This window comes from Mus musculus, chromosome 11 (assembly GCF_000001635.26).
Source record: "Mus musculus strain C57BL/6J chromosome 11, GRCm38.p6 C57BL/6J".
In the NCBI taxonomy this organism is placed as follows: Eukaryota; Metazoa; Chordata; class Mammalia; order Rodentia; family Muridae; genus Mus; species Mus musculus.
The window spans coordinates 4,197,426-4,223,645 of NC_000077.6; the positions used below are offsets into that span (position 1 = coordinate 4,197,426).

General features: G+C 50.9%; 2 protein-coding genes across 4 annotated transcripts in view; both read left to right on the forward strand.

Moving 5' to 3' along the window:
- Tbc1d10a (TBC1 domain family, member 10a) overlaps window positions 1-18,082 on the forward strand; it is a 28,675-nt gene extending 10,593 nt beyond the window's left edge. The window contains exons 1-9 of one of the 2 annotated variants that reach the window (XM_006514441.3): window positions 1,214-8,220; window positions 8,332-8,431; window positions 12,501-12,608; window positions 14,716-14,822; window positions 15,360-15,474; window positions 15,553-15,618; window positions 16,132-16,321; window positions 16,412-16,566; window positions 17,276-18,082. In XM_006514441.3, the coding sequence (XP_006514504.1) occupies window positions 8,387-8,431; window positions 12,501-12,608; window positions 14,716-14,822; window positions 15,360-15,474; window positions 15,553-15,618; window positions 16,132-16,321; window positions 16,412-16,566; window positions 17,276-17,728 (1,239 nt within the window). In that variant the 5' untranslated portion in view covers window positions 1,214-8,220; window positions 8,332-8,386 and the 3' untranslated portion in view covers window positions 17,729-18,082. Of the gene's footprint in view, window positions 1-1,213; window positions 8,221-8,331; window positions 8,432-12,500; window positions 12,609-14,715; window positions 14,823-15,359; window positions 15,475-15,552; window positions 15,619-16,131; window positions 16,322-16,411; window positions 16,567-17,275 lie in introns of those variants that run through there. The other variant, NM_134023.1, reaches the window with a different exon arrangement.
- Window positions 18,083-20,740: 2,658 nt separating this feature from the next.
- On the forward strand, window positions 20,741-24,984 carry Castor1 (cytosolic arginine sensor for mTORC1 subunit 1). 2 transcript variants are annotated; one of them, XM_011243752.3, is made up of 9 exons: window positions 20,741-20,915; window positions 21,523-21,593; window positions 22,683-22,867; window positions 22,950-23,082; window positions 23,258-23,381; window positions 23,721-23,834; window positions 23,999-24,081; window positions 24,176-24,270; window positions 24,418-24,984. In XM_011243752.3, exons 2-9 carry the CDS (start codon window positions 21,569-21,571, stop codon window positions 24,493-24,495), a joined length of 837 nt encoding a protein of 278 aa, XP_011242054.1. In that variant the 5' UTR covers window positions 20,741-20,915; window positions 21,523-21,568; the 3' UTR covers window positions 24,496-24,984. The 2 variants fall into 2 exon arrangements, with proteins under 2 accessions (XP_011242054.1, NP_082298.1); NM_028022.2 differs by having other exon boundaries at window positions 20,800-21,001.
- Window positions 24,985-26,220: the final 1,236 nt, after the last annotated feature.

Below are 26,220 nucleotides of genomic sequence, written 5' to 3' on the forward strand. Positions count from 1 at the left end.
GAGAGCCAGGGCCTATAGTTTCTGTTGGAGGGGGAGCAATAGGGAGCCATGAAGAAGTTCCAGCAAGGAGGGACCTGTGTGGACACAGTGTCAGGACAGTTAGGTGAGATCTGTCAGTAAGGGTTAACAGTTTGATAAGGACGGCCTGGAGAGTCTCATATAGATCAGAGTGGACTCTGGGCATCTACAAGGGAGATTGTGACCCAGGTACCCAGCCAGTCACAGGCAGAAAATTTCAGGCACCACTCTGCCTGGCTAGGGTTGGGTTTTAAGGAAATGATATCTTCTGCCAAGAAAAGACTCCACAACTTCTTATAGTTGTCCAGGAGAACTGCCCTGGGGGGTTTTGCTATCTGGGCCCTTTCCCAGTTCAGTGGACCAGAAGAAGAGGGATTCCTAGATTTTTGGAGTCTGTAAGACAACAGGGTGGAGCTGAGCAGAGTGGAGTGCTGGGCAGAGGCCCAGGATGCCAAGGCCAGTGAAGGGTGGAGAGAACCTGTTTACCATTGTGCACTGACCCAGAGCCGGAAGGAGCAGAGCCAGTAAATGCCTCATGGGAAAGAGAGGCAGGCCCAGAACTTGCCTCCACTGGGAGCTAGGGAGAGTAAAGTAAGCTGGACTCTCTCACCCAGGAGCCACTGACAGCCAGCTCCAAGGCAGAGTGGCCAGCACTAGACTACTCCAGACATCACCTTTCCCTACCACTCACAGCATGTCCTTGGGCAAGTCACTTACCCTCTGGGCACAAGACCTCTCCAACTATCTGCAGAGATTTCTTGTGGTTTGTTTGTTTGTTTGTTTGTTTTTAGAGACAGGGTTTCTCTGTGTATACCCTTGGCAGTCCTGGAACTCACTCTGTAGACGAGGCTGGCCTTGAACTTACATAAATCCACCTGCCTCTGTCTCCTGGGTGCTGGGATTAAAGTCCCATGCCACCACCACCTGGTTGGAAAGAGTATTCTTAACTGTGTGGTCTGTTTGGCCTGACTAGTAGCCATTTGCATACCCTAACCTACCTTCTCCCATATTCTAATTTCCTTTCTAAGAAACTAACTTTCTAAGTACTAAGTGATGTACTTTAAGGCATCACTATCTTTTACAGTAATGAATGCTAGAAGTTGTCACCCAGTGTATAGAGCAGGCCAGCCTCTTTATCATTTCTCTTCCCAATTCCCCTTCCTTCACTGTCTCTGGACTCATGATTAACCATACTTTCTCTGCATATTCCTAATTTTCCACACTTTGCTTGGACCTCCTTGGGTGATCTTGTCTTTATCCTGGAGACCCAGCTGTCATATCCTTCTGTCTTTCTCAACTTAAAGGACAGAGAAGAGTGGGGGAAGACTGTGTTATGTATGGGACACACTACACCTATTAGACAGGAAAGACTGTGTTATGTACGGGGCGCGCTACACCTATTAGACAGGTGAGTGACTGCGAGGCAGCCTCAGCCTCAAGGACATCTAATATGGGCAGATTACTTAGCCATGCTGAGTAGAGGTAATAAGAGCAACTTCCCTGGGGAAATGTATGCCCTGTAGTGGCTCAGCCAAGTGACTACATGGCCAGTTCTTGAAACATGTCATCTTTATAGTTGTTCCCTGGGCTGGTGACATAGCCACCATGTTACAGATGAGAAACTGGAAGCTTAGAGAGTAGGGAAGCCTGTCTCTGTTTCACACAGCTATGAAAAGAAGTGATAGAAGTTAGGAATTACTCTTTATGTGTCATAGAGTAAATGACATCATCTCTTGGACCTCTGTGACTTCCCAGGTAAAATGAGGGTGATCTTGTCCTACATACCTCCAGGAACTGTGTTTGGGGACTAGTCAGATGAGGAAATGAGTGAACACTGTGTCTGCAAATATAAGTTGTGAACTGGCTGCCGTTTTCTGACTAGCCACAGAATGTGTTTACCCGTCATTGTAGTCCTGTGTAATACAAGGTGTATATTATGGTTCCACTAAAGATGAAGCAGAGTTGGGAATGCGCCCAGGGTTTAAACCCAGCTGTCAGCAGGTTGGGGGAAAGCACCAGCTCATGGTTTTCAGCTAATAGATGGAGGAACTAAAGTGCATTCCTAGGTCCGTTGATCTCAGGGGTGTCTTCACTCTCTATCTTCTTCCATGTCCCATTTAGTATCCCTGGCGAGTGAGATGAAAAGCATCAGTCTTGTGGTCTGTGACTTTAGGAAGAGCAACAGCTTCAGGTTCACAGAAGTGAAGCTTGTAGGGAGGGGGACCAAGGATAATGCCCATAACGAGTGTAAGGGTCCTGGGCACGTGCAGTAGCCTTACTAAGTTTGCCAAGTCAATGTGTAGAGAGCAGAAGTCTAAAAAGACAGGCAAGAGAAACTTCCAGGAACCTTAGGAACTGGGCTTGTGGAAGCTTGTAGACAGTGGGGTGTGTGACGTATCCCTGCCACCTTGAGCCACAGAATGGCTCAGCACAACTAAGTCTGGTAGCCTAGGAACCTGGCTGGTGTAGTCAGTTCCCACCTTTGTCTTCTCTGAGCTCCCTGCTCAGGAGGCAGAGTTAGTGGCAAACAGCACTTTACCTGGGCATACCGTCTTCACCTGCAGTTGGCCGTGCCTGCAGTGCCTGTCCATCCTATTGGCCTTGCTGAGCAGTGTTACACATAGGCAGACTATTCACTGTAGCTGTGAAAAGAGAGGAGAAGTTAGACTCTCCCCAAGGCCTGGAGATATTGCACGCAGATAAAAGCATGCAACAACATCTGGAAAAGGGTCTAGTTTCCCCACAGATTACTGCAGGGAGTCAGAGACAAGCCTGAGTTATGTGGCAGAGAGAAGCTCTGGTTTAGCCACTTAGTTTCTAGCTTTGCCTGACCCTCTCTGATCTAGTCAACTTTCTTTATTGTGCAAGTGGAAATTATAGTTAATCTATGAGGGCACTTTTTCATTGGGCATTAGAAAGACAAAGAAAATTACTATAGGTAGAAGTGCCTTCTATGCCTGAATATAATACATGTGAAAGTAATGGAATCCTAGAGAAAGCCATAAATAGAGTTAGTCCAGAAGCTCAAGACCTGCTTCAGTCGGCAGGGACAGTACTAAGTAATATGAGCAAGCCCACAGTGTCACTACACTCATCTCAGATGTGTGTCTCCATCCATTCATGCTTAGGTATCGGAATCGATCAGTTTCGAAGGATTATACGTAACTTTACATTTCCTTTTTATACTTATTTAGTTAGTGTGTGTGTGTGTGTGTGTGTGTGTGTGTGTGTGCACACGCACACACAGTGGTCAAAAGACTACTTAGAGGAGTTAGACATGTAGATCTCAGAGACTGAACTCTGGTTGTCAAGTTTGGAGGCAAGTAACTTCACCCACTGAGCCAGCCACCTCACTGTCCTATAATTAGCTTTTTTGTTTGCTTGAGTCTCAGTGGGTAGTCCAGGTTAGCCTCAGATTCATTGCATTACTCCTGTTCTGCCACTCAGGTGCTGGAATATATGCCACTATGCCCAGCTTACCTAATTTTAAAAAACTGTATGAAATTGATTTGAAAAACCAGAGTACATATTTATACACGTAAGGACAACTCATTTCATAAAACATTTCAGTTATATGTATGTTCACAAAGTATAAAATGTGAATTTTACTGTAGGTCTCAGTTCAATGTATGAAAAACAGTGTTCTAGGTCAGGGTGAAGTTGGAGAACAATAAATGACATTCGGGCATACAGGTGGGCAGGCTGTGAGGATTGTGTGGGTTTAGCTTCTCATTGGGTAGGACTGGGTCTAGAATATGGCCATGGAGTTAGACAGCCCTGGGTGTAGTTTGCTTCTTACAGCTAGATCTTCTGAAAGGTTCTTAACTTCACTAAGTCTGGGATTCTACTCTTTTTTTGTTTGTTTGTTTTTCAAGACAGGATTTCTCTGTGTAGATCAGGCTGGCCTCGAACTCAGAAATCCACCTGCCTCTGCCTCCCAAGTGCTGGGATTAAAGGCATGCACCACCACTGCCTGGTGTATTCTTTTTTTTTTTTTTTTTTTTTTTAAGATTTATTTATTTATTTCATGTATGTGAGTACACTGTAGTAGCTGTACAGATGGTTGTGAGAGCTATCATGTGGTTGCTGAGAATTGAATTTAGGACCTCTGCTCGCTCCGGTCCAAAGATTTATTTATTATTATAAATAAGTACACTGTCTTCAAACACACCAGAGCAGGGTGTCGGATCTCGTTACAGATGGTTGTGAGCCACCACGTGGTTGCTGGGATTTGAACTGAGGACCTTCGGAAGAGCAGTCAGTGCTCTTAACTGCTGAGCCATCTCTCCAGGCCTGGAATTCTACTGTTAATGAGGACAATGATATTGTCATGGGGGTTATATTAAGGAAATGTACATGTGATACACACGTGTAAGAGAAAGAATTAGCTAAGTAGTAAATGGTGACTAATGCTGACTGCTGTTTTCGATGTCGCTATTATTGGGGGTTTGATAGTCTATAAGACCCTGAAAGAGCGCTGTGACTGAGAGCAGAGAGAAGAAAGGACATTCAGACTAGGGTGGGTGGGTGACGAGATAAGTATGTGTATGTTTGGTATAAGAGGGCCTAAGCATTGTGTAGCACCAGAAGGCATTGCTGAAATTACAGGGAGAAGTTAACAGAAAAGTTTTGTCCAAGCATGGGAAAGAACGTTTAGCAGTAGAAGCTGTTCAGTGCCAGCTGTCCCTGAAATGGGACACCTGAGCTTGCACCCGGCTTCTCTCTCAGTAGGAGCAGTGGCTCACACATTCGTACTACCAGGGGAAAGCCACGTTAGGGCTTCTCACCGACATGCTGTTTGAAGACCTCCCATCCTCCCAGCTTCACCCCACAGCTCCCGCTTGGCATCCCTCCAGAGTCAGTTCACAGCGTAGCCTGTCCACGGATAGAAGAAAAAAGCCGAGAGAAGGAATGGGAGAGGGTGGCTTGGTGGCTTTGGTAGTGAGTGGTTTGTCTTGTTTTTGTTTTGGTTTTAGATTTTATTTTTATTTGCTGTGTATGTCTACATGTATGTTTATGTACCAGTGCCTGTGAATGCCAGAAGAGGGCATCGGATCCTCTGGAACTGGAATTGTAAACAGCTGGTAGTGTCATGTGGATGCTGGGAACCAAACGTAGGTTTTTTCTAGAAGAGCAACCAGTGCTCTAAACTGCTGAGCTAGCTCTCTAGTTCCCACAACACTTCCTTGTTGTAGAAAGACTTCCTTCACCCAGAACAGGTCCTTACTGAGTCTACTGAGGGAGCCTTTATTTAACCTTTTGAGTTTTAAAAAATGGACATTCCGTGTCTAGGGGCTGTGTCTATTTCTGCCCCGCCAATATCCAGATTACATTCTCCTGTTGGAAGAGAAGCCATTTAAATGAGTGTATTTCCTCAAAAATTTCCCAGTTTAAGGTTTTAAATTTAAAACATTTCGAGGCCAGCTTTATCTACAGAGTGAGTTCCAGGACAGCCAGGGCTATACAGAGAAAACCTGTCTCGAAAACCCAAAAATAAAAATAAAAATAATAAGATAAACCATATCTTCTGATTAATATACACATTGAGAGCAGTATCAGTTGTTGGCTTTCTGAGATCCTGCCTCATAGTTGGTAAAGCCTAGAACCAGCGCTGACTTAGAATCTAGGAACATGACCTTTTGTTTTCTACCCTATTTGAATTCTGGTTTGATGCTTGATACTGGGGCTTTGAAACTGCCAAAGCTATCAGCTGACGTCGGTTGAAAGAACTCTCAGCATGTTCCTCTCTGATTGCACTTGAACGAATAGGTATCTCTGAGGCCCACAGTCATATTTTACCAACAAAACTAGACCCCAGGGTTGAGGTGTCATACAGGCCGGATTTAATCATGTGTGGAGTCTTTGGCAACTAGCAATTTCAGTTGTAAGGTTCATCTTGACTGAGCCTTAGTTTTGTTATCTACGAAGAGGGCTCAATCAGATGTTATCACCTTCATGACTACTAAAACTTCCTGTTGCCTCTTGCGAGCGCCCTACCCTCTGTTTAGTTAACCAGAAGGCTCATCCCTCACTTGTTGCATACTCGGATACTGTTTTTGATATAAATGTCATCATGTCTGGGGGTGTAGTGTCCTTTGGTTTCTGCTTCTTGGGTATTCGGGGGTTGCCTGAACACGTATATCCTTTGGTAATGTACTTGACCTCAAGGCTTCAGCACTGCTTTTTTTTTATATCAAAGAGAGAAAGAAAGAAAGTGTCTTTGTGTCTTGGTTCTGCCTCTCGATGGTGAGAGATAGCAGCTTGGAGCACAGTGACTTGTGTCCTTGTTGAGGGGCCCAGTTTATTATCCTAGGCAAGCTCCTTCTCAGCTGTCCTGTTCCAAGGCTGAGTTCAGGCTCAGTTCCCCAGATAAAGTGCACTGAACCAGAGGACTTGCCTCTTTGTGTCCTGGAGGCCTCAGCTCTGCCAGGGCCCCTCCCTCTGTTCTTGCAACCAGTAAAAGTCACAGCAACATGTTTCCTTCCGGCAGAGAGAATCAGAAACTCCAACCCTGGGCCAGGCCCAGCTCTACCATGTCCTGTTCCCAAGAGCTCCCTGGAACTGCCTCAAGTGCCTCCCACCCCGTGTCCCTGTCTGGAAAGGCATATTGGGCTGAATCTCATCTTTAGGCTATAGAGGATCTGGCTTAGAATTGAGTTCCAGGTTCTTTACTGATTTTCTGTTTGACTCTGAGCAGGATTCTCTCCCTGAGTATTTAACCTCTCTGAGCCTGTTTCTCAGACTCTGTCATGTCAATCCTTCCTTTTGTTCGTTAGTTCTTCCTTTCTTTCTTTCTTTTAAGTTATTTGTTTATTCACTTTACATCTTGCTCCCTCTCCCCTCACACCAATCTTTTCTTAATACTGTCAAGTACTTTAAATTTTTGTAATGATTTACTTGTTTTTATTTTGCATGCATTGGTATTTTACCTGCATGTGTGTCTGTGTGAGGGCGTCTGACCCCCTGGACCTACACAGTTATGAGCTGCCCTGTGGGTGCTGGGAACTGAACCCTGGGGAGCCTCTAGAAGAGCAACTGGTGCTTTTAACCACTGAGCCATCTTTCCAGCCGTTTATTTATTTAGGATGTCATCTTTCCCAGCTAGCCTTAAACTCCTGCCTCTACCTCCAGAGAGCTGACATTATGTCCAGTTTATAAAATACTACTTTTCCTTCTTTTTTTCTGGTGGTGTTGAGAATTGATGAGAGTGCCTGGCAATTTAGGCAAGTACACTACCACTGAGCCACCTCTCATTACACCATGTACTGTCTAACTTGAAGAAACAAACAAACAAACAAAAAACTTCACAAAAGCACAACAAAGCAATAGACAAATGTAAGGTTTTGATAACCTAATAGTTTAAAGTGCATCTGAGGAAACTGTATGTGAGAGAGTTGTGCATGCACAGTTTGTGTTGTATGGTTGTCCGCTTTGCCATCACTCTGTAGGCTGGATGAGAAGGCATCTGTAGAACGCCTGCATGTTGGTCTCCTTTTCTTCTCTGCCTTTGAGAGTTGTGTGAATGCGGGCATCCTCAGGGCTTATCCCCTTCAGAAGCCTCACGGAGGAGCGAGGTGATTCTGCTTTCTACTTAAGACAGGGTCCCTTCCCAGCTCACCTCTGCCTTCTTTGGTGCTGATCTGCCTGGACTGATCAGTACCCATCAAATGTCAATTCCACAAGGGGCCTGGGGACAAGTCTTCTTAGCCTGTTTAGAAGTGACACAGCTGCTCAGTTAGAAGGTGGCATTTGAAGGGACTTTGAAGTGTCTGTATGACTTTAGCACGTGAAGACACTCAGGGAGCATTCCAGCCAAGGGTTTGGCATGCGTGGAGGTTGGGTGATGGGGAATAGCAAGGGTGTAATTGGGGAAAGTCTGAGTAACCAGCTTGGCTCAGGTGAAGGGGCAAGCATGTTATTTATGTATTTGCTTGACTAGTTTTTCATCCAGCTTTCCTCCTAGTGTGCTGGCCCCCTGAAGAGGCTTATTTACTAAGGCAGGCCCAGGACAGGAGTGCTCAACTCCAGTGCAAAGGCACATACTCAGTCTCTGCCCAGAGAGGCACGGTATCCCTGGCCCCCGACACGTCAGGAGAACAGGCACTTGCCCCTGTTGTATCTGGCCTGTGACTTTTGTGGCTGGGGTAGCAAGCACTCTGCTCATCTGCAGTAGGGCACCATGAGTCTACAGACCTGAAGGAGGTATACAGACACAGGCATTGTGCTGCTGGGCTGGCCAGGTTGCTAGCTGGGGCTAAACGCAGGGTCTTCGCTTCTCTTGACACATCTGATACCCTGGCCTCTGATCCACAGACTGGAGGAAGTTCCCCTGGAGGTGCTGAGGCAGAGGGAGTCCAAGTGGCTGGACATGCTCAACAACTGGGACAAATGGATGGCCAAGAAGCACAAAAAGGTAAGGGACCTGGCCTTGGGCCTGCGGCTGGGGGTTAACAGTCTGGGAGGAGAAGGAAGGAGATGAATGTCACTGCAGGAAATCAGGGGCCTTTCCGACTGTTAGGCTGCCGAAGGTCCTCCACTAAAAGTGAGCGGCAGAAGCTGGCTCTAGGGTGGAGCAAGGTTTGTACCTGGCACATGACTTCAGAGAAGACCACAGAGAACTCTAGAGTTAAACCAACAGCCCTCACGGGTAACTTTGCTTTACCCCTGCCAGAAGAAGGGCTGAAGATCTTCCTAGTATTGGTGCAGCGAATGTGTGAGGGATGATTCATCTCTTGACTACAGTAATCTGGCTAACACCCCAGTGAGATTCATTCTAGCGGTACTCTCGCTTTACCAGTGGCCTAAGATTTGAAGACAGGCAGTAAGCTTTAGTTTCTACACTATTAACTACCACAGGAAGGGCCTTCTTCACCACCTAGACAAGTTGGTTATTTTCTACTTGTCTCCTGGGCAGAGTGGAAAGAAAGAAAAGTAATCCTACAATTTACAAGTAGTTTTATAAAAATGAGAACACCCATTCCCTGTCTCGTTAGAATGTCCTTAGGTCCGGGCTTGCTCATCCTATGGGAACCCCACACTCACCCACCATGCTGAAGCTGTGCGTTGGTGTCTTTGGGAGCCCTTTGTGGTGCTTAACTACTACCTGACCACTCATGGCCACAGACTCTGTATATTCCAGTGCACAAAGTTAGGCCATTACCCCAGTCTAGTTCTGTTTGCCCAGGCAGGGCTGGAAGTCAGGAGTGAGTGTGGGCTCAGTCTCACACCTTGTCTTCATGCGTGAGCTGTGTAACTTAGGATTAGATGTCTTCCCCTTTTCAGACACAGTCGTGAGTACAGTGGGAGTGATAAGCCCTTTATGAGGATCCTTGCAAGGTGGTGACAGGAAGTGCTTCACAGACCGCCAGGGGAGAAGCTCCCGAGCCTGAGCTCATTCTTGCTGTTCTGAGCTCAGTTCCTGTAGAGTGCGTGATAGACTCTGTGCTTAGCATGGGAAAGGAGAGAATCAACCCTCCCTCTTCTCTCTCCCCCTCTTCACCCACCGAGTGCCTGCTTGCATGTGTGCTTGTGCTTGTGCTTGTGCTTGTGCTTGTGCTTGTGCGTGTGCGTGTGCGTGTGCGTGTGCGTGTGCGTGTGTGTGTGTGTGTGTTTGCTCTAGAGATTGGGCTGGTCTCTAACTAGTTTGTCTGCCTCCCTAGTGCTAGGAGTATAGGCATGCACCACCATACTTGGCAAGATCAGTATTTTTAGGACACTTATTCTCCAGTTGTTCCCTGGTTAATTTTGGGGTTCTGCCTTCTCTTTCCTCCAGTTCCTGATTCTTTTGTAGCCATGGGGAGTACCTGCCATGGAGCATTCAGCAGCCCTTCCTTTTCCCTTTGGCTTCCCCTACACCATGGGTTAAGGTTAAAGGCTGCCTTTGCCCAGCAGAGGCCTTCAAAGTCACGCTTTAAGTAATTCATTGTACTCAGAGACCCAGATCAAGACGGCTACCTCAGCTGTAGGCACATTGGCTCTCCCCTGGTAACTCCTGCCCGGCTTTGGAAGCATGGCTTCTTCCAGTACAGGAAGGATAATAACTGTTTTGGAAAGTAGGCTCAGACCCAACATTTCTCCTGGACATATTCATAGTCCTGGTAGGAGGGTGTCTTCTTCCACCTCCCAGTCGTGCTCAGGACAGAAATGGGGGCCTGTAGGGAGTCAGGGATCTGCCTTCCCAGAGTTCAGCAGGCAGGGTGTCATCAGGGACCTCCTTTCAGTTTGCTGTAGAGATAGGTAGTTTTTGGAGTATCTGGCAGCACGTCCCATGTGCTATCCTAACTCATGCTGCCCGTCCTCCCTAAGGCAGGTTGATGACCGTCTCCAGCACCTTTGTGCAAAAGACTAGGTGTCTGAGAAAGGCTAGGTATCCCCTTGACTCTCTATCCCCTGCCCTGGCTGTGGCGTCCATGAGGGTGTCACAGTGGGCTGAATGTGCTCCGTGACCGTCCGACAACTCGCACATGTGATGGACTTGGAGAAGGATAGCATACTCATTTTGCCCAAGTGTAAGATGGTGTAGGACCTGAGGCTCTGGGCTGTCCTATGTCCCACTGCCAAAGCCTGCCGAAAGTGGCTTCCTTAAGATGACCCTTGTCTCACAGCAACAGGAAATTGTCCTCAGTGTCTGGTATTGTTCTCTTCTGCTCTCTTCTCTCCCAGTTTTTAAGCAGTCGGAAGCCCCAGCTTGGCTCTTGTGAGTAGCCAACTGCTCTTCATGACTGACTGCATTCTACAGCCTGCTGTCTGTCTCTTTCCTAGTCCTTAACCCGCTCCAAGCTCTGGAAAGTTCTCTTGCCTATGTTGGTCATCAGGAAGGTCCTTTGTGCCCCTCTTCAAGAGGGACTATTTGAGGGGCTTTCCAGTTGAGGAGAGTTAGGCAGCAGCTGAAGCCCTTGGCCTTTCTGCACCGAGTATCTTTCTGGGATGATGTGGAGAAGAAGCCCCACACTAAGCACAGTTCTCACTCTGATAGAGCCTCTTCCAGCTTCATTGTGCATTCTAGAGGAATATGTAATGTCGTTCAGATCTTAACCCAGGTGAGAGGCGGCTGGCCCAAGGTCAGTGTGGGATTCAAACCCACATCAGCTGCTCTCATGCCACAAGCACTTGGCTCTTTGATCTCAGGCCAGGCTGCTTCTCACAGAGGTAAGAGAGGATCACTGTCTGTCAGCACTATCCTCTCTGCCACCGTCCCACATGCTCAGGCCCTCTGCCTTTGCACTCACCCACCTGGGAAGGCAGGTGGCTTCCCTGAGAACTTCCTTTAGGATCAAGCCCAGGAGGAGACCACTCCTTCCCCTCATCAGGCCTGAGGGTCTAGTGAGATAGGAAGTGCACAGAGCTGCATCTCCAGCCTGTGTGCCACAGTGTGGAAGTGGTAGGGTTTCTGATTATGGGATGAGATTTCCCTAGTCTGAGGAAAATGTTCTGTTGTTTATTTTGTATTTGTTTCAAATTGTCATAGAAGTATAGATTGTACATTGAGCATATTCCCACCTGTACCTCTTTACTCTCCTTTCTCTGCCTCTTTAGTACCTTCTGTTCCCTTAAACAGTTTTGTGACTTCTTAAAAGACATGGTAGTAGGCTGTCTATGACAGCACATGCCTTTACTCTGGATCTCTGTGAGTTCAAGGCCATTCTGTACTACACAACAAGTTCCAGCCTAGCCTCCTGAGTGTTCGGATTCAAGGCATGTGACTGATAATGTCTGGCCTCTCCGAGGTATACCTGAGGAGAAGGTTTTTATTGTAGACTTGAGGGAGAGTCTTTCCAGGGGCATCTGGAAAGTCCAGCATAGGGAGAGAAATAAGGAGACTGAACATGGCAGCAGACTGAACTGGGCAATGAAGGAGGTAGGCGCGAGAGGGAAAGAGAAGAGAGAGGGCAAGAGAGGGGACCAGGGAACAAGAGCACAGGAGCAACAGAACTGGTGGTGGGATGGCAGGTTATATAGGGAGGAGAAGCTGGAGGGAGGGAAGCAGCCAAGCAGAGAAGTTTAAGGTAGGGAGTGTGGTCAGAAGAGCTGAAGGGATCCACAGATACTGAGTGGGCCTGAAGCCCTACATTTACATTGGTGGGCTAATAGCATCACAGTTAACTGTCTGTCCTGGTTTCTTTGAGATCTGACAGCACACACCATCATACTTCTTTGTATGAGGGATTTGAGGAAAGTTTGTTGTCTGCAAGGATCCCAGAACACATTTTCCATGGATACTAAGGGTTGGCTATAGTTCTGGGGCCCAGAATTCTGTGGTCTACCTCTGGAATGCCTGCATTGTCATTAGAGAATAAGCACTCTGCCATCACCTGGTGGCAGCATGTCTAATTGCAGTCCTCATCCTCCCCGTGGGCTCTGCTGTGCAGGGCAGAAAGCCCCAAGCTCTTCCCTTTCTGCTCTTGTGGGTAGGCTCACTGAAGGCCCAAGCAGAGGAGCTGCCGGGGTGGGTGCATGAGCGCAGCTGTTGTTTTGACTTTCAGATTCGTCTTCGATGCCAGAAGGGCATCCCACCTTCTCTGCGCGGACGGGCTTGGCAGTACCTGTCGGGAGGCAAGGTGAAACTTCAGCAGAACCCTGGGAAGTTTGATGTGAGTTTTCCTTTCTTTCTTCACCAGCCTGTTGTATCTCTGGGTTAAGCATCTCCCCTGGCAGTGGATCCCCTGTATACTATCCTAGACCTCAGTAAGATGGACATCTTTGCTCACAGGCCTGACTGCTCAAGAACCACATTGTCCCAGTCCGAGAACCATGCCTACTGAAGCTGTTGTTCACTAAGGCTCTGCCCTTAGCAGGCCCCAGTAGAATAGACTCCATTACGGTTCTGCCACCTTACTCTAGCCTTTCTCTCAATGGTTAGTCAAGTTTGCTTTCATGGTTGAGCACAGTGCATTTCTACACAGCTCTTGGTCATCAGGAAGTGACCCCCAACAGCTTCCCCGGTTGATACTTTGAATATTCCAAGGGCTGTGTGTTAGGACCACAAAAGCCTTCACTTTTCTTGTCCTCCATCTTGTACTCTGTATTCTGTCTCTAAGCCTAACTTAGACATGATCCATTAGGTGGTCTTCAGGGCTACTTGGGGGTCAGAAGCCAGTCAGTCAATCAATGGTCAGAGACCATGTCTTCTCTATCCCTTTCCCTATCCACCTACCCATGGCTGGCATGGTACAGTATTCTTCAATTCACTAAGCTGAGCAACTAAGCCTGGAGAATACCATAGACACATTTGGCTTCCCTGGGGTTGCCCCAGCTTACCTGCCAGACTTGGCCCAGGCATCATGGCTTCCCCCAGGGTGTTGGGACTAATGGCAGGCAGTGAGACAGAGCTGCCAGCCACTAGGACTTTGTTGATATCCTTCATACTTCAGTGAATAACTTCTCTCTGGCCAGACCTGTTGTCTGTGAAGAGTGTGCAGGGGCAGGGCAGGGCATTCTGGAGTTTACACTGTTGACCTAGAGAGGCTCAAGCTATTTGTTGGCAGCACTTGGGCCTGGGGACAGAGAACGTGGTTAGGTGACAACACTTAGCTATGAATCAGGGTGATTGATAGTCCCACATAGCACCAAGGTCAGGTCCCACAAGAGCAACTTCTTGACTCTAGAATATTCCTTCTAGTAGCTCTGTCTCCTGTATTCCAATGGACTCTGTCCTGGTCAGAGTTGGTGGTTCAGGAGTGGGTGCTCCACCCACACACAGTCCAGAAGGCTCAGAAGGCTGTGAGTAGCTAGCCTACTGGGGGCACTGTCAAGGAGTGTATCCTTGGTGCAAGGAAGTACAGAACTTTGTTTTGTGTTGGAGGAGTGGTTGTTTTTTTGTAGGGGGGTAGGAGGGCTTGTTTGGTTTTTGTTTTCTGATACAAGGTTTCTCTGTGTAGACTTGGCTGTCCTGGAACTCACTTTGTAGCCCAGACTGGCCTTGAACTCAGAGATACTCTGTTTTCTAAGTTCTGGGATTAAAGGCTTGTGCCACCACTTCCATGACAGAAGCACAGAGCTTTGTTTGTGTACAGAATAGTGACCAAAAAGGGACTGGTCACCCCTGAGATGTCTGGTAGGATGCTGATGAACCCTAGTACCTGGACAAGCACGTAACACCTGGCAGATGTCACACTCCCTTCCTGAGCAGGTGACACCTGCAACACAGGATGCAGGCAGCAGAACAGCTGGGTTTGGTAGCTCTGATTCACATCTGCTCTCAAGTCCCAGCTCCATTTTTCTAGTCAGGAGGCCTTGGATAAAAGACTTCCACTTAACCCTTTAGTTCTCTTGTCTCTGAACAGAGTGTAATGACGGGATCTGTTTTGGGGTAGGGAAAGGGCCAGCAAGTTCCATATGTATTGGATACCCAGTTCTGCATCTGGCTCCAAGCAGAGGTAACACCTGTAGCTCTTGTTGAGAAGAAGCTTTCTGTCTGAAGGACAAAACATTATCCCTGGATAAACTGAGCCCTGACTACTGTGATTCTGGCCACAGCTGGAATGGATGCTTGCTCCTAAGACTTCCAGGAGTTAGGATTCCTCTCAGGCTTCCCAGGGTCCTGCCATTGTTGCCTCTGTGGGTTTCCTTACATGTCTTCAGGAAGGCCTGGTTCTATGATGAAATTGGGGGCCGCTGGTGCCTAATCCGGTCCCTGAGACAGTTGCCTTCTACCAAGGGTGCTCCTCACTGCTTCCTGACATTATGCCCTGCTTCCAGGAGCTGGACATGTCTCCTGGGGACCCCAAGTGGCTAGATGTGATTGAGCGTGACCTGCACCGGCAGTTCCCATTCCATGAGATGTTCGTGTCCCGAGGAGGCCATGGGTAAGCAGGCTAAGTATGTGGGCTAGAAGGTGGCGCTAAGCTGTCTCTTCGACTGTCAGGAAAGGTACAGTGAGCTTGGCCGCATGGGTGTGAAACTCTACTGTTGCCCTTTACCTTCTGTGGGCTGGCAGTGTACTGACCCACTTTTGACTCTTGCGGCTGCTTGCGTGATTTACTCTCCGGGCTGTTAGAACTTTCCTGGTCAGGCCCTCTTGATGTAGGGGAAGGGATAAGTGAGGTTGGTGGACAGAGTCAGGAGGGGGGTGATGTATTGGGCAAGGACAGAAGTATCCAGCAGGGTGGCCCTCTCTAGCCCTTCCTCAGTCTGTCTCTATCCGGCATCCAGCCCTAGTCCAATCCTTGCTTTCTGTTTGAATCCTGTCATTGGGTCGGTCACAGGTCGGAGGGTGACTACAAGCACATCCTTTTCCGGGAAGGGCAGGGCAGGTTCTGAGGCAAGCCTGTAGACATGGAGTACAGGGAGGTGATGGGCAGTAGTCAGCTCTTGCCTTCCTATCCTGCTTGACCTCTTCATAGCCAGCAGGACCTGTTCCGTGTGCTGAAGGCCTACACGCTGTACCGCCCTGAGGAGGGCTACTGCCAGGCGCAGGCACCCATTGCTGCTGTGCTCCTCATGCACATGCCTGCTGAGGTACCTAGGACCTAGGCGGGCGGGTGGGCACTGGGACCTAATTCCAGCCTCAAGGGCTCACGCCTCTCTCACCCACAGCAAGCCTTCTGGTGTCTGGTACAAGTCTGTGAGAAGTACCTGCCTGGCTACTACAGTGAGAAACTGGTGAGTACCTACATAGCCTGAGATGCTCCAGGCTGAATGCCTTCTGTGGCTGCTCCAAGGCCCTCCCCCTTCACTCATAGCCACCCCAGGCTAAAGCCCCAAGGCCTGATAGAAGCCACTCTTGTACCAGTTACACGCTCACCTCCATCTGTGCCTCGGCTCCCGGCCATGCCTCATTGACCTTGGCCGAAGAGCTTGTTGCAGCTCCACTCTGTCCCGCCAGGATGCCTTTCCCTCAGCCTTCACCCCATGCGCGGAGCTTTCCTTGACCTTGACAAGCAGGAGTTCCCATTCCTGTAGTGTTTGGGACACTCAGCCCCATTGTCCCTCCCCCATTCTGTGTCCACGGACTATTTCAGTCTCCCTGAGGGGACCGTCTTGTGTCTGGTCTGTCCGTCTGTCTGCCAGTGCTCTATAGGCTCTGGCTACCTGATGAATTACTCCATGTTGGCCCAGTACTAAGAGCTCACAGGGGGCTGTGGTCATGGCTCTGTGGCCTTGATGTCTCTTCAGGAGGCAATCCAGCTGGACGGCGAGATCCTCTTCTCACTGCTACAGAAGGTGTCCCCTGTGGCTCACAAGCACCTCAGCCGCCAGAAGATTGATCCCCTGCTGTACATGACAGAGTGGTTCATGTGTGCTTTTGCCCGCACGCTGCCCTGGAGCTCTGTGCTGCGAGTTTGGGACATGTTCTTTTGTGAAGGTACCAGACTATGGTGGATAGTGGGGGGTGCAAAAGAAGCCCCAAGCCTCCTTGAACTCATCACCTGCCTCCCCGCCCCGCCCCATACAGGAGTCAAGATCATCTTCCGCGTGGGGCTGGTACTACTGAAGCATGCACTGGGCTCCCCAGAGAAGCTCAAAGCCTGCCAGGGCCAGTATGAAACCATCGAGCAGCTGCGGAGCCTCAGCCCCAAGATCATGCAGGAAGCCTTCCTGGTTCAGGAGGTGCGGACCTGCGTCTCCCACCTGCTATGGGAGGGAGGGGAAGCTGGCAGTTGACTTTGTATGGCCCTGCCCCAAGGGTTGACTGGTAGGCCAGGTCAGGCGAGGTGGACAGGGACAAGAGGCACTGTGAAGTGTCCCCACTAGCTAGGCCACTCCACTCTGGGAACAGAGCAGAGCTGTGATCTACAGCCCCCTCAGTTTTCTTTTTGGATACTTGTTTTTCAGAGGCTACAAATGAAGAGATACATACATGGCCAGCTTCTATGGGGGATCATGGCCAGGCTGATGACAGTGCATGTAGCAGGGGCAGACATACAAGGTCATCTGTGCCCACTTCCAGCACTGACCCCATTTTACACTTGAGGAAGTAGGGCTCAGAGAGGCAAAATTTCAAAGTGACTTTCCTTTGGCACCAGCTGAAAAGTGATAGGGCTGGAACTGGAGCCAGGCTGCCCTAGTCAGTAGGTGACATACTGGCTAAGAGTGGGGTTGCCCATGTCAGCTCTGCCCTGCCTCCTGTCCTAGATGTAAGGAGAGAGGGGTGTGTGGGCTATAGGTAGTGTCTCTTCTGAGACCGTGGCTCTCATGTTTGGCACTCAGACCACAATGATATCTTCCCTTTAGCAGACAGGTAAGGGAAGCTGGTGGGCAGGAAAGCAGAGGGGAAGGTCATCCTTCCGGTGCTCACCTGCTCCTCATTGCCCCAAAGGTGATAGAGCTGCCTGTGACGGAGCGCCAGATTGAGCGGGAGCACCTCATCCAGCTGCGGCGCTGGCAAGAGACGCGTGGTGAGCTGGAGTGCCGCTCTCTGCCCAGGATGCATGGTGCCAAAGCCATCCTGGATGCAGAGCCTGGTCCCAGGCCTGCCCTGCAACCTTCACCTTCCATCCGCCTACCGCCAGATGCAGCCCTCCTCAGCTCCAAGGCTAAGCCGCACAAGCAGGCCCAGAAGGAGCAGAAGCGGACAAAGACCAGTGCGCAACTGGACAAGTCCCCAGGCCTCAGTCAAGCCACAGTGGTGACTGCTGCAGGAGATGCATGTCCTCCTCAGGGTGTGTCCCCAAAGGACCCGGTCCCCCAGGACCCTACTCCTCAGAACTTAGCCTGCCACCATTCCCAGGAGAGCCTGACCTCCCAGGAGAGTGAGGACACCTACTTGTAACCCCGGGAGCTCAGGCCTCCGCGGGGGTCTTCTCACGTCTTACACGGTTCAAAGACTGACAACACTCCAGGTCCTCTGCGCCTGAGGAGCCAACTGCTTGGCCCGTGGGCTGGGATAGGATCTGGCTGGTCCAGTACAGAGTCTGCCTGGGCCTCCTTATTTATTTTCTCTTGAGTTGAGCTGGTCCAGCCAGCACAGGCAGAAGCTGTGGCCAAAGGGGTTGGGTCTCAGCCCCATCCTTCTGGGGAGATGTTACCCAGGGGTAGGGTGCTGGCATGCGGGGAGGCGGTGGGGTACTCTTTGTGTAAAATAGATATATGGTTTTGTACGGAAATAAACAGGCTTGTGTATAGAGCTGTGTATAGTTAGGACCCAAAGGGCTATCGCCCTTCATCCCGGGAGCCCCCCTGAAACATACAGGAGCACGGAGTCCAGAGCCAATTACTGTTCTTGGCTCTTCTCTCTCGACCCATCTTTCTTCCATGTTCACCTCTACACAGAAGAGTCAGTCCAGGCTAAAGCCCACCACTGGGCAGAACAGGAAATAGTCCCCAAGGCCTTGCTCTGTGCTTCTTTATTGGGGATTGGGGGTAAGATCCTGAAGAGGTAGCTAAAGGCTCCAAGGCCAGACCTAGATGCTGACCATAGCAGGGAGTAGGGAGAAACAGACTTGGAGGAGCTTCCAGGCGTTGCCTGGGCCTAGGCTGCATTGTCCTGGTACAGCTGGGAATACTGAGTCTGGAGAGGCGAATGGTTACCTGAGGTTCAGGGCAGCTTCACATTCTCTGCCTCCTGCTTCTCAGCCCTGTGGCTCTCCACTCTGTCCACACTTGCCGTGGTGAGATGAGGAGCTCACTTAAGACCCCAGTTAACTTGTGAGCACTCACACAGTATCAGGGGCTGCCGCCAGGGCAAGGTACTGCAGGCGCCTGACACAAGCCTCCACCAAAGAAAGACAGGTGAGGGGAGAAGTGGGCCTCCTTGATAAAGCGCTACTTTCTGTTGGCTGACACGGTCCACATGCCAGGCTGGGCTTGTGTCTGACATAAGAGGAGTTCAATGTCCTCCTCCTCCAAGTGCCACATTTGCACCCAAGCCCCTCACCCAAGTGAGCAGAGGGCGGTGGAGGGTCAGGCAGGTGCTCAGCTACAACCTGATAGTTGGCGGTGAGGAGAACAGGGTGTCCCTGGGAGAGGCCCCCCTTCTGCTGAGGAAGCAGCTTTTCTAGTCAAACAATAGTGGTTGTTCCTGGCCTGAGACCAAGCTGGGCCAGACCATAGCAGGGGACAGGGAGGGAGGGACAGACTCACAGGGAGCTTTTAGGCATTGCCTGGGCCTAGCACGTGTTGTCCTGGTACAACTGGGGAGACTGAGGCTAGAAAGGCAAACGGTTACCAGAGACTCTGGGCAGCTTGCACACTCTCCACCTCCTGCCTCTCACTCCTGTGGTTTCCTACTCTGTTCACACTTGCTGTGGTGAAATGGGCTCAGCCTTTGAAAAGCACCCCCCAACCCCCTTAGTTCTCCAGGGGACAGGCCAGGATGTGACGGCTGCACACTGTTCCATGAGAATTATCTGGAGCTAGCAAAGCCAGGAACAGGACTGAGCCCAGCTTCCTTCTGCCTGTGATGCAGGGTCTGGAGCATCAAGTCCTGCGTGGGCCTGTTGGGTCTTGATCACACCCAAGGCCTGCTTTAAACTACCTTGTTTAAAGCCTCCAACCTGAAGCCGAGTGTCTGGGCCAAACAAGGGCCCTTTGGAGCATGCCCCATCCTGCCGTGAAATCAACCTGTGCTTGCTCGTTTCTGCTCAGCCTTGGGGTTTTCTTAAACCTTGATCACTGGGGTGTCTGCCAGTGCTTAGGGGCCTTCTTGGATCTGTAGCTAATTTAGATGTGTTCAGGCCAGTTGAGTTCTGCAAATGATGAGACGCTTTAAGAAAACTTCAACAGGGAGGTCTCTGGTTTGATACCCAGGGAACCTCAAATACTATGGCCTGTCCCCTCAGTGTCTGAGCCCTGGGCATTCTCACTTCAGGTACTTAGGGTTGTCCCTGGAATAAGATTCAGAATCTAGGGGTAAGGGCTGGAGAGATGGCTCAGCAGTTAAGAGCACTGACTGCTCTTCCGAAGGTCCCGAGTTCAAATCCCAGCAACCACGTGGTTCACAACCATCCGAAATGAGATCTGATACCCTCTTCTGGTGTGCCTGAAGACACAGTATACTTACATATAATAAATAAAATTTAAAAAAAGATTCAGAGTCCATAGTATGTTGCTTAGACAGGAGAGGAGGACCCTTTTTCGGTTCCTCCCCTCAGTGGGGAGCATTCTATTTCAGAAGTTGTTTGACTAAAAACTGCCACACCGGCCAGGTTTTGCTGGTCGAAACAACAACAAGATAGGGTTGCAGTACTATCAAACCAACCTTGGGCACCCCATTCTTAGGGATCTTTAGTCCTTACTGTCCTTGTCAGCTCTGCAGTCCCTGCCCCCTACCCCCGGCAATAAAAGGAAGATAGGCTCCAACTCAGCTGTTCCGCGGGTCTCCAGCCTAACCTCCCCACTCCGGAGATTTATGGACAGCTCTGGCCCCAACAGAGCTCCAGCCCGGCTTCCAGCCTTCCTACAGTCCAGACAGGGTTTTTCTGTGTAGTTCTAGCTGTCCTGGAAGTCACTCTGTAGACTAGTCTGGCCTCGAACTCACAGAGATCTGCCTGCCTCTGCCTCCCTAGTGCTGGGATTAAAGATACACACTTACCACCGCCAGGCTCTGCGTTTTAGTGGCTTTAACCATAAAGCCCACGTGCGAGCCTGGAGGATAGACAGGGAGGGGACCAGGAGCTTCCAGCACGTTCCCAAACCCAACACAGCGGGCGTCCAGCGGAAAGGGCGTGTCTGGGGCGTGTCCTTGAAGGACTCAGATGGGTGAGGGCTAGAAGAGTGGCTTTGGCAGAGTTTGAAGGCAGCCCGCAGCGCCCGGTAGGCAGGGCTCAGGAGGAGGCGTGGCCACTTCACAGTGGCTGTGGGGCGTGGCCGCCGAAGTGTGGATCCCTGGCTGGGCGGACCGGTAGCGGGCGGTGCTTCTTTAAGCCCGGCGCCACCGCATCGCCTCCTGCCTAGGTCTCGCTGGCGGCCAGGCCGGGGCTGCCGTATCTGCGATGGAACTTCACATCCTAGAGCACCGGGTGCGAGTACTGAGCATTGCCCGTCCGGGCCTCTGGCTCTACACCCACCCGCTCATCAAGCTGCTCTTCCTGCCCTGTCGCAGTCGGTGCGCACCCGGGTTCACGAGCGCAGGTCGGGCGGGTGGAGGCTCCTCTGCCCCTCTGGGCCAGGGGCGGAGGACTAGAGTCGCCGCGAAGCAGCGGGTACCGGGTGGGGACGCTAGCCACTCTGGCCATCATCCAGCCTGGGCCTTACCCTTTCTGCGACGCCGCCTATCCGGCCCGGAGGGCCCCGCTCCCAGGGCTTGTCAAGGTGCAAACTGCCTGGAGTAGGCAGTGTAGTGGGGGCATGTGTTCCTTGGCAGGCTGTAGCCCCTTTCTAGTCTCCTCACGTTAACTTTTGAGAGTTGTCCAGGGGGACCCAAAGCCTTCCACTTCTGTGGAATGGAGGGGAGATCCCAAATATGGGATCTAGACTCATTGATCCAAGGAAGAGAGTGAGGCCCGAGTGCGGGTCCGGAAGGCTCCTGGTGGGGGGTCCTTTAGTGCTGCTGGAGCAGACTTCATTTGCTGTCTCCATTCCATTCACTCTAGGCTGAAAGTCTTCCCACCCCTTCCCTCCTCCTAGGTGCAAGTTCTTCAGCCTGACTGAGACTCCGGAAGATTACACTCTCATGGTGGATGAGGAGGGCTTTAAAGGTCGGAACTGGTTCCTTGTTTGCCTCTAAGCAGTATTCTTACTAAGTTTAGGGATCCAGCTTCCCAGAGAGCTTAGACCCCAAAGGAATATAGGTCCGGGTTCAAACCTTCCATCACTCACTGAAGTACTGTGTGGGATGGAGTCGTGACCGTTTGACAAAATTTGTGAGAGTTTTATAAACGTAAAACCCACACGGAGCTGAATATGAGTCCCAGGCCAGCACAGGTGGCCATGGTGTCTCACAGTTTTAGGGGAAAATAAAGGGGTTCCTGCAGCTGTTTTACCCTGAACATTATTTCTTCTTGGACTTGTCTCCCCAGTGGAAAGCAGCCCCTCCCTTACTGGCTTGGGAAGCCTAGGCGGCTGAGAGTTAGGGAAGGAATGCAGGGGCAGGCAGCAAGCCCAGAGCAGGGTCCAGGGCCTCCTGGCTGAGTCTGAGTGAACAACAGCTACCCTGGCCCTTGTCCCTGTTCAGGACTGGGACCGGGGAAATGACTTCTGGCTTCCATGTCTGCCTGCTTGCCCCATCCTCTAAGGCCTGGAGTCTCAAGCTAGCCACCTAGAGTTTGGCTGAGCCTCCCTCCCTAAGGACTTAGATTCCCTGTTCTGTAGGGAAATCTGTCTGCAAGGGAGCTTTCCCATCAGTTGGTCACTGGGTGCCCTCTGGTGGTGCTTTGAAGCCCATGAAGTCCATTTTGCAGATAGGAAACAGACTAAATGGTGTTTGTAATCCCAGCACATAGGAGGCTGTGGCAATAAGATCAGTTTAAGTTAAATCTCAGCTTAATCTACATTGTAAAGGCGCTGTCTCAAAGCAAACAAAACGCCCCAAAACACACTTGTCTCACACAGCAAAATGGTGTAAAAAGAAAAAAGAAAAAGAAAAATCTGGGCCTTGAATCTAGTTGTGAGTTTGGAGTAGTAATGCTCACTGAGAATGCTCGCATGATGCACACCAAGGTAGAAACGATAGGAACCGGCCCTGAGCTCTGAGTCTGTCAGGAAACAGATCTGATGGGCAAGGTTTAAACAGAGAAACTGAGAGGCGGAGAGAGCTGACTAACCAGGCATGTACCTCCTGCCCACAGAGCTACCCCCATCCGAGTTCCTGCAAGTGGCTGAGGCCACATGGCTGGTGATGAACGTATCTCACAGTGGCTCCGTGGTGCAGGCTGCTGGAGTAACCAAGATTGCCCGGTCTGTCATTGCCCCGCTGGCTGAACACCATGTGTCTGTTCTGATGTTGTCCACATACCAGACAGACTTCATCCTGGTGGGTTTTGGGCAGGTGCTAATGCAGGTCATACGCAGAGGGACCTGGTGTTGCGTAATATGTGTCCTTTGCCTTGACCCAGGTACGGGAGCAGGACCTGTCTGTGGTGATCCACACACTGGCCCAGGAGTTCCAAATCTACCGTGAAGTAGGCGGGGAGCCTGTGCCCGTTACTGGAGACGATTCCAGCAATGGCTTTCCCCAGATCCAGCACGGTGAGGTCTGCCCGCCAGCACCCAGATTTAAGTGGGACCTTTTCCCACGGGAGGGCTTGTCTTTTAAAAGGGTGCAAAACACTCTCACTGTATGAGATGGGCTAGCCTTTCCTTGACCTGCCACCAGGGGTCGCCCCAGTCCAAGATAACCTTGTGGCCCCTGTCTCCTGAGCAGGGCCCAGTCCCACGGTGCATCCCATTCAGAGCCCTCAGAACCGCTTTTGTGTCCTCACACTGGACCCTGAGACACTGCCGGCTGTCGCCACCACCCTCATCGATGTCCTCTTCTACTCCCACAGGTGGGTCATGCGTGCACGTGATCTCTGCCTCCCACTACTGTTTCCTGCCCTCTGCCTTTTGTCTCATCCCTTCTGTTACTCTGTGTCATGCTCAGTGCCTTAGGGTTCTGACAGCCTGTTAGGCCTCAGCCAGAGGTGTCGGCAGAGCCACTTCCCAGCCATATACTCCCAATCCGGCTCTCCCTCTGCTCAAGGCCTCTGGCCGTTGGGGCTTATCCCTCAGGAAATCAGGGGTCTCTCACAATGAAGTAAGAGATTCAAGGGCCTTCCCAGAGCTGTCCGGCTCCTCCTCTGTGGTCTGCTCGTTAGGTAATGTTCCCTGCCATCATATCTCTTAAGTGTCCCCAAGGAAGCGGCCTCGGGCGGTCCTGAATCAACGTCCATTCCGTTCTTCGCTTTCTCCCTCATCGAGGGGTACATCTCCATTGTCATGGATGCAGAGATCCAGAGAAAGTATGTAACTCCTTCCTTAATTCTCCATAGACCACAGACCCTCAGCCAGCCTCAGGGAAGGTGGGGGAGGGGTGCCAGGTTCCGAGGTTAGCAGGACAGGCCCTATGGGTCAGGCTAGATGGGGGTGCGTGAAGTGCCTTTCCCATCACCCACTGCTTCCCCAGGTTCCCCAGTGACCTCCTGCTGACCAGTTCTTCTGGGGAGCTGTGGAGGATGGTGCGCATCGGGGGACAGCCCCTGGGCTTCGGTGAGGTCCACTCACTCCCTGGGGGGGGCGGGGAGGGCAAGCCTGTGGGTCTTCACAGCATCTAAGGTAAGCCACCCGTGTCTCCAACCCTCAGATGAATGTGGGATTGTGGCCCAGATTGCGGGTCCCCTGGCGGCTGTTGACATCTCTGCTTACTACATCAGCACATTCAACTTTGACCATGCGCTGGTGAGGACCTGGCTGGGACGGAGGTTCCAGCAAGCACACTGAGGTCCCTTGCGGGGGGAGGGGGGGGGCAGCATCACAGCTAGTTTAGGGGGTCGGGCATCCCTGGCCAGAGTTAGCCTGGCGTTTCATGCTGTACACTCCCTCCAGGTTCCTGAAGACGAGATCGGCTGTGTCATTGATATTCTCCAGCGAAGGCAGGAAAGCCAGGCTTCCAAGGACCCATAGGGAAGCACCAGACCCCCAGCATTCCCGTAAAGCCCCCCGGGGCTCCAGAAACTTTTCTGAGCTTCAGAACAAGTCCCTGGTCCTGCCAAGGGATCCTGGTTCTGCTGTCTGTCTGTCAGCTGTATGGAGCTGGGACTCGTGGCCATGCCTGGTTCTGCTGTCTGTCTGTCAGCTGTATGGAGCTGGGACTCGTGGCCATGCCTGCCCACAAAAGATACCTTGGTGCTTGGGGCTTAGATCCCCGACCCAACATTTTCTATGTGACCTCAGCAATGCACAGAGCCTGCTTGCCTGCAGCTGGAGCCGCCTCTCCCCTGGCTAAGGCTCACATCCCCGGGCCGGGCTCTGACCTCCAGCCTGCACTGCTTTCCTAGCCAGATGAGTTCAGCAGTGCACTCCCTTCGCGGGACTCCGAAGGAAGAATTAAATCTCACTTTTATTTTCATGACTGTTTATATAAATAAAAGACTTGCGGATTTGTGCCCTCTGGTTCTGAGTGACAGCTGGCGTCATGTCTTGGTCTCTCCCAGACTTGTCCCCCCGTCCTTGGCTTTTCAAGCAGTTTATGTATGTGACAAATGAGGAACTGAAGCCTCCAGCACATTTGTGACTAAGTCATGTGGTTCATCTCTAAAGTAGAGCGTCTCTTAATTCGTAGTTACTTACAGAACAACCTAGAGAGTTCCCCACACTGGGAGAAATTCCCCTGTCCCTCTTACCTAAGAGTCCCCTGGCTGGATCCTGGAGAACCTATCCAGGAGGTCTCAAAGCACCTTTCTCCAAGGCTGCTGTCTGCAACCCACGGGCCTTGCCTGAATGCTTATGCCCCTCTTACGGAGAAGTCACACACTTTATGACACTTGGAATAGTGGCCAGCCAGGCCTTTTGGGGTTTTTTTGTTTTTTTGTTTTTTTTTTGAGACAGGGTTTCTCTGTGTAGCCCTGGCTGTCCTGGAACTCACTTTGTAGACCAGGCTGGCCTCCAACTCAGAAATCCGCCTGCCTCTGCCTCCCAAGTGCTGGGATTAAAGGCATGTGCCACCACGCCCGGCTTTTAATGGATTACTTTTTTTTTGGTTTTGGTTTTGGTTTTTTGGTTTTTCAAGACAGGGTTTCTCTGTATAGCCCTGGCTGTCCTGGAACTCATTATGTAGACCAGGCTGGCCTCGAACTCAGAAATCCAACTGCCTCTGCCTCCCAAGTGCTGGGATTAAAGGCGTATGCCACCACGCCCAGCATAAATCTTTTTTTTTTTTTTTTTTTTTTTTGAGACAAGGGTTTCTCTGTGTAGCTCTGGCTGTCCTGGAACTCACTTTGTAGAGCAGGCTGGCCTTGAACTCAGAAATCCGCCTGCCTTTGCCTCCCAAGTGCTAGGATTAAAGGCGTGCACCACCACTGCCCCAGCCAGGCCTTTTGCTGCTGAGGTGCAGGGCTATTCGGGCAGACGGGACCCTAGAACCCGATGGAGTCCTCCTTATCCTCTATTGCTATGTACCTGGGCACATCTGGGCCTGGATTTTTCTGTCATGGGGCCTCCCACTCAGTAAGATCAGGACTCCATTGCAGGGGCCAGGGCTGCACACATGCCCTGGGAGGTTATCAGGGACCTTCAGCTCAGCCCCGCCCATGCTCGGGGGGGGGGGGGGGGGGGGGAAGAAGGGTGTGACTTCTGTGTACCCAGGTCATGGTGAGTCCCTAGAAAAGCAACCACACAGGCAGTCTTCTG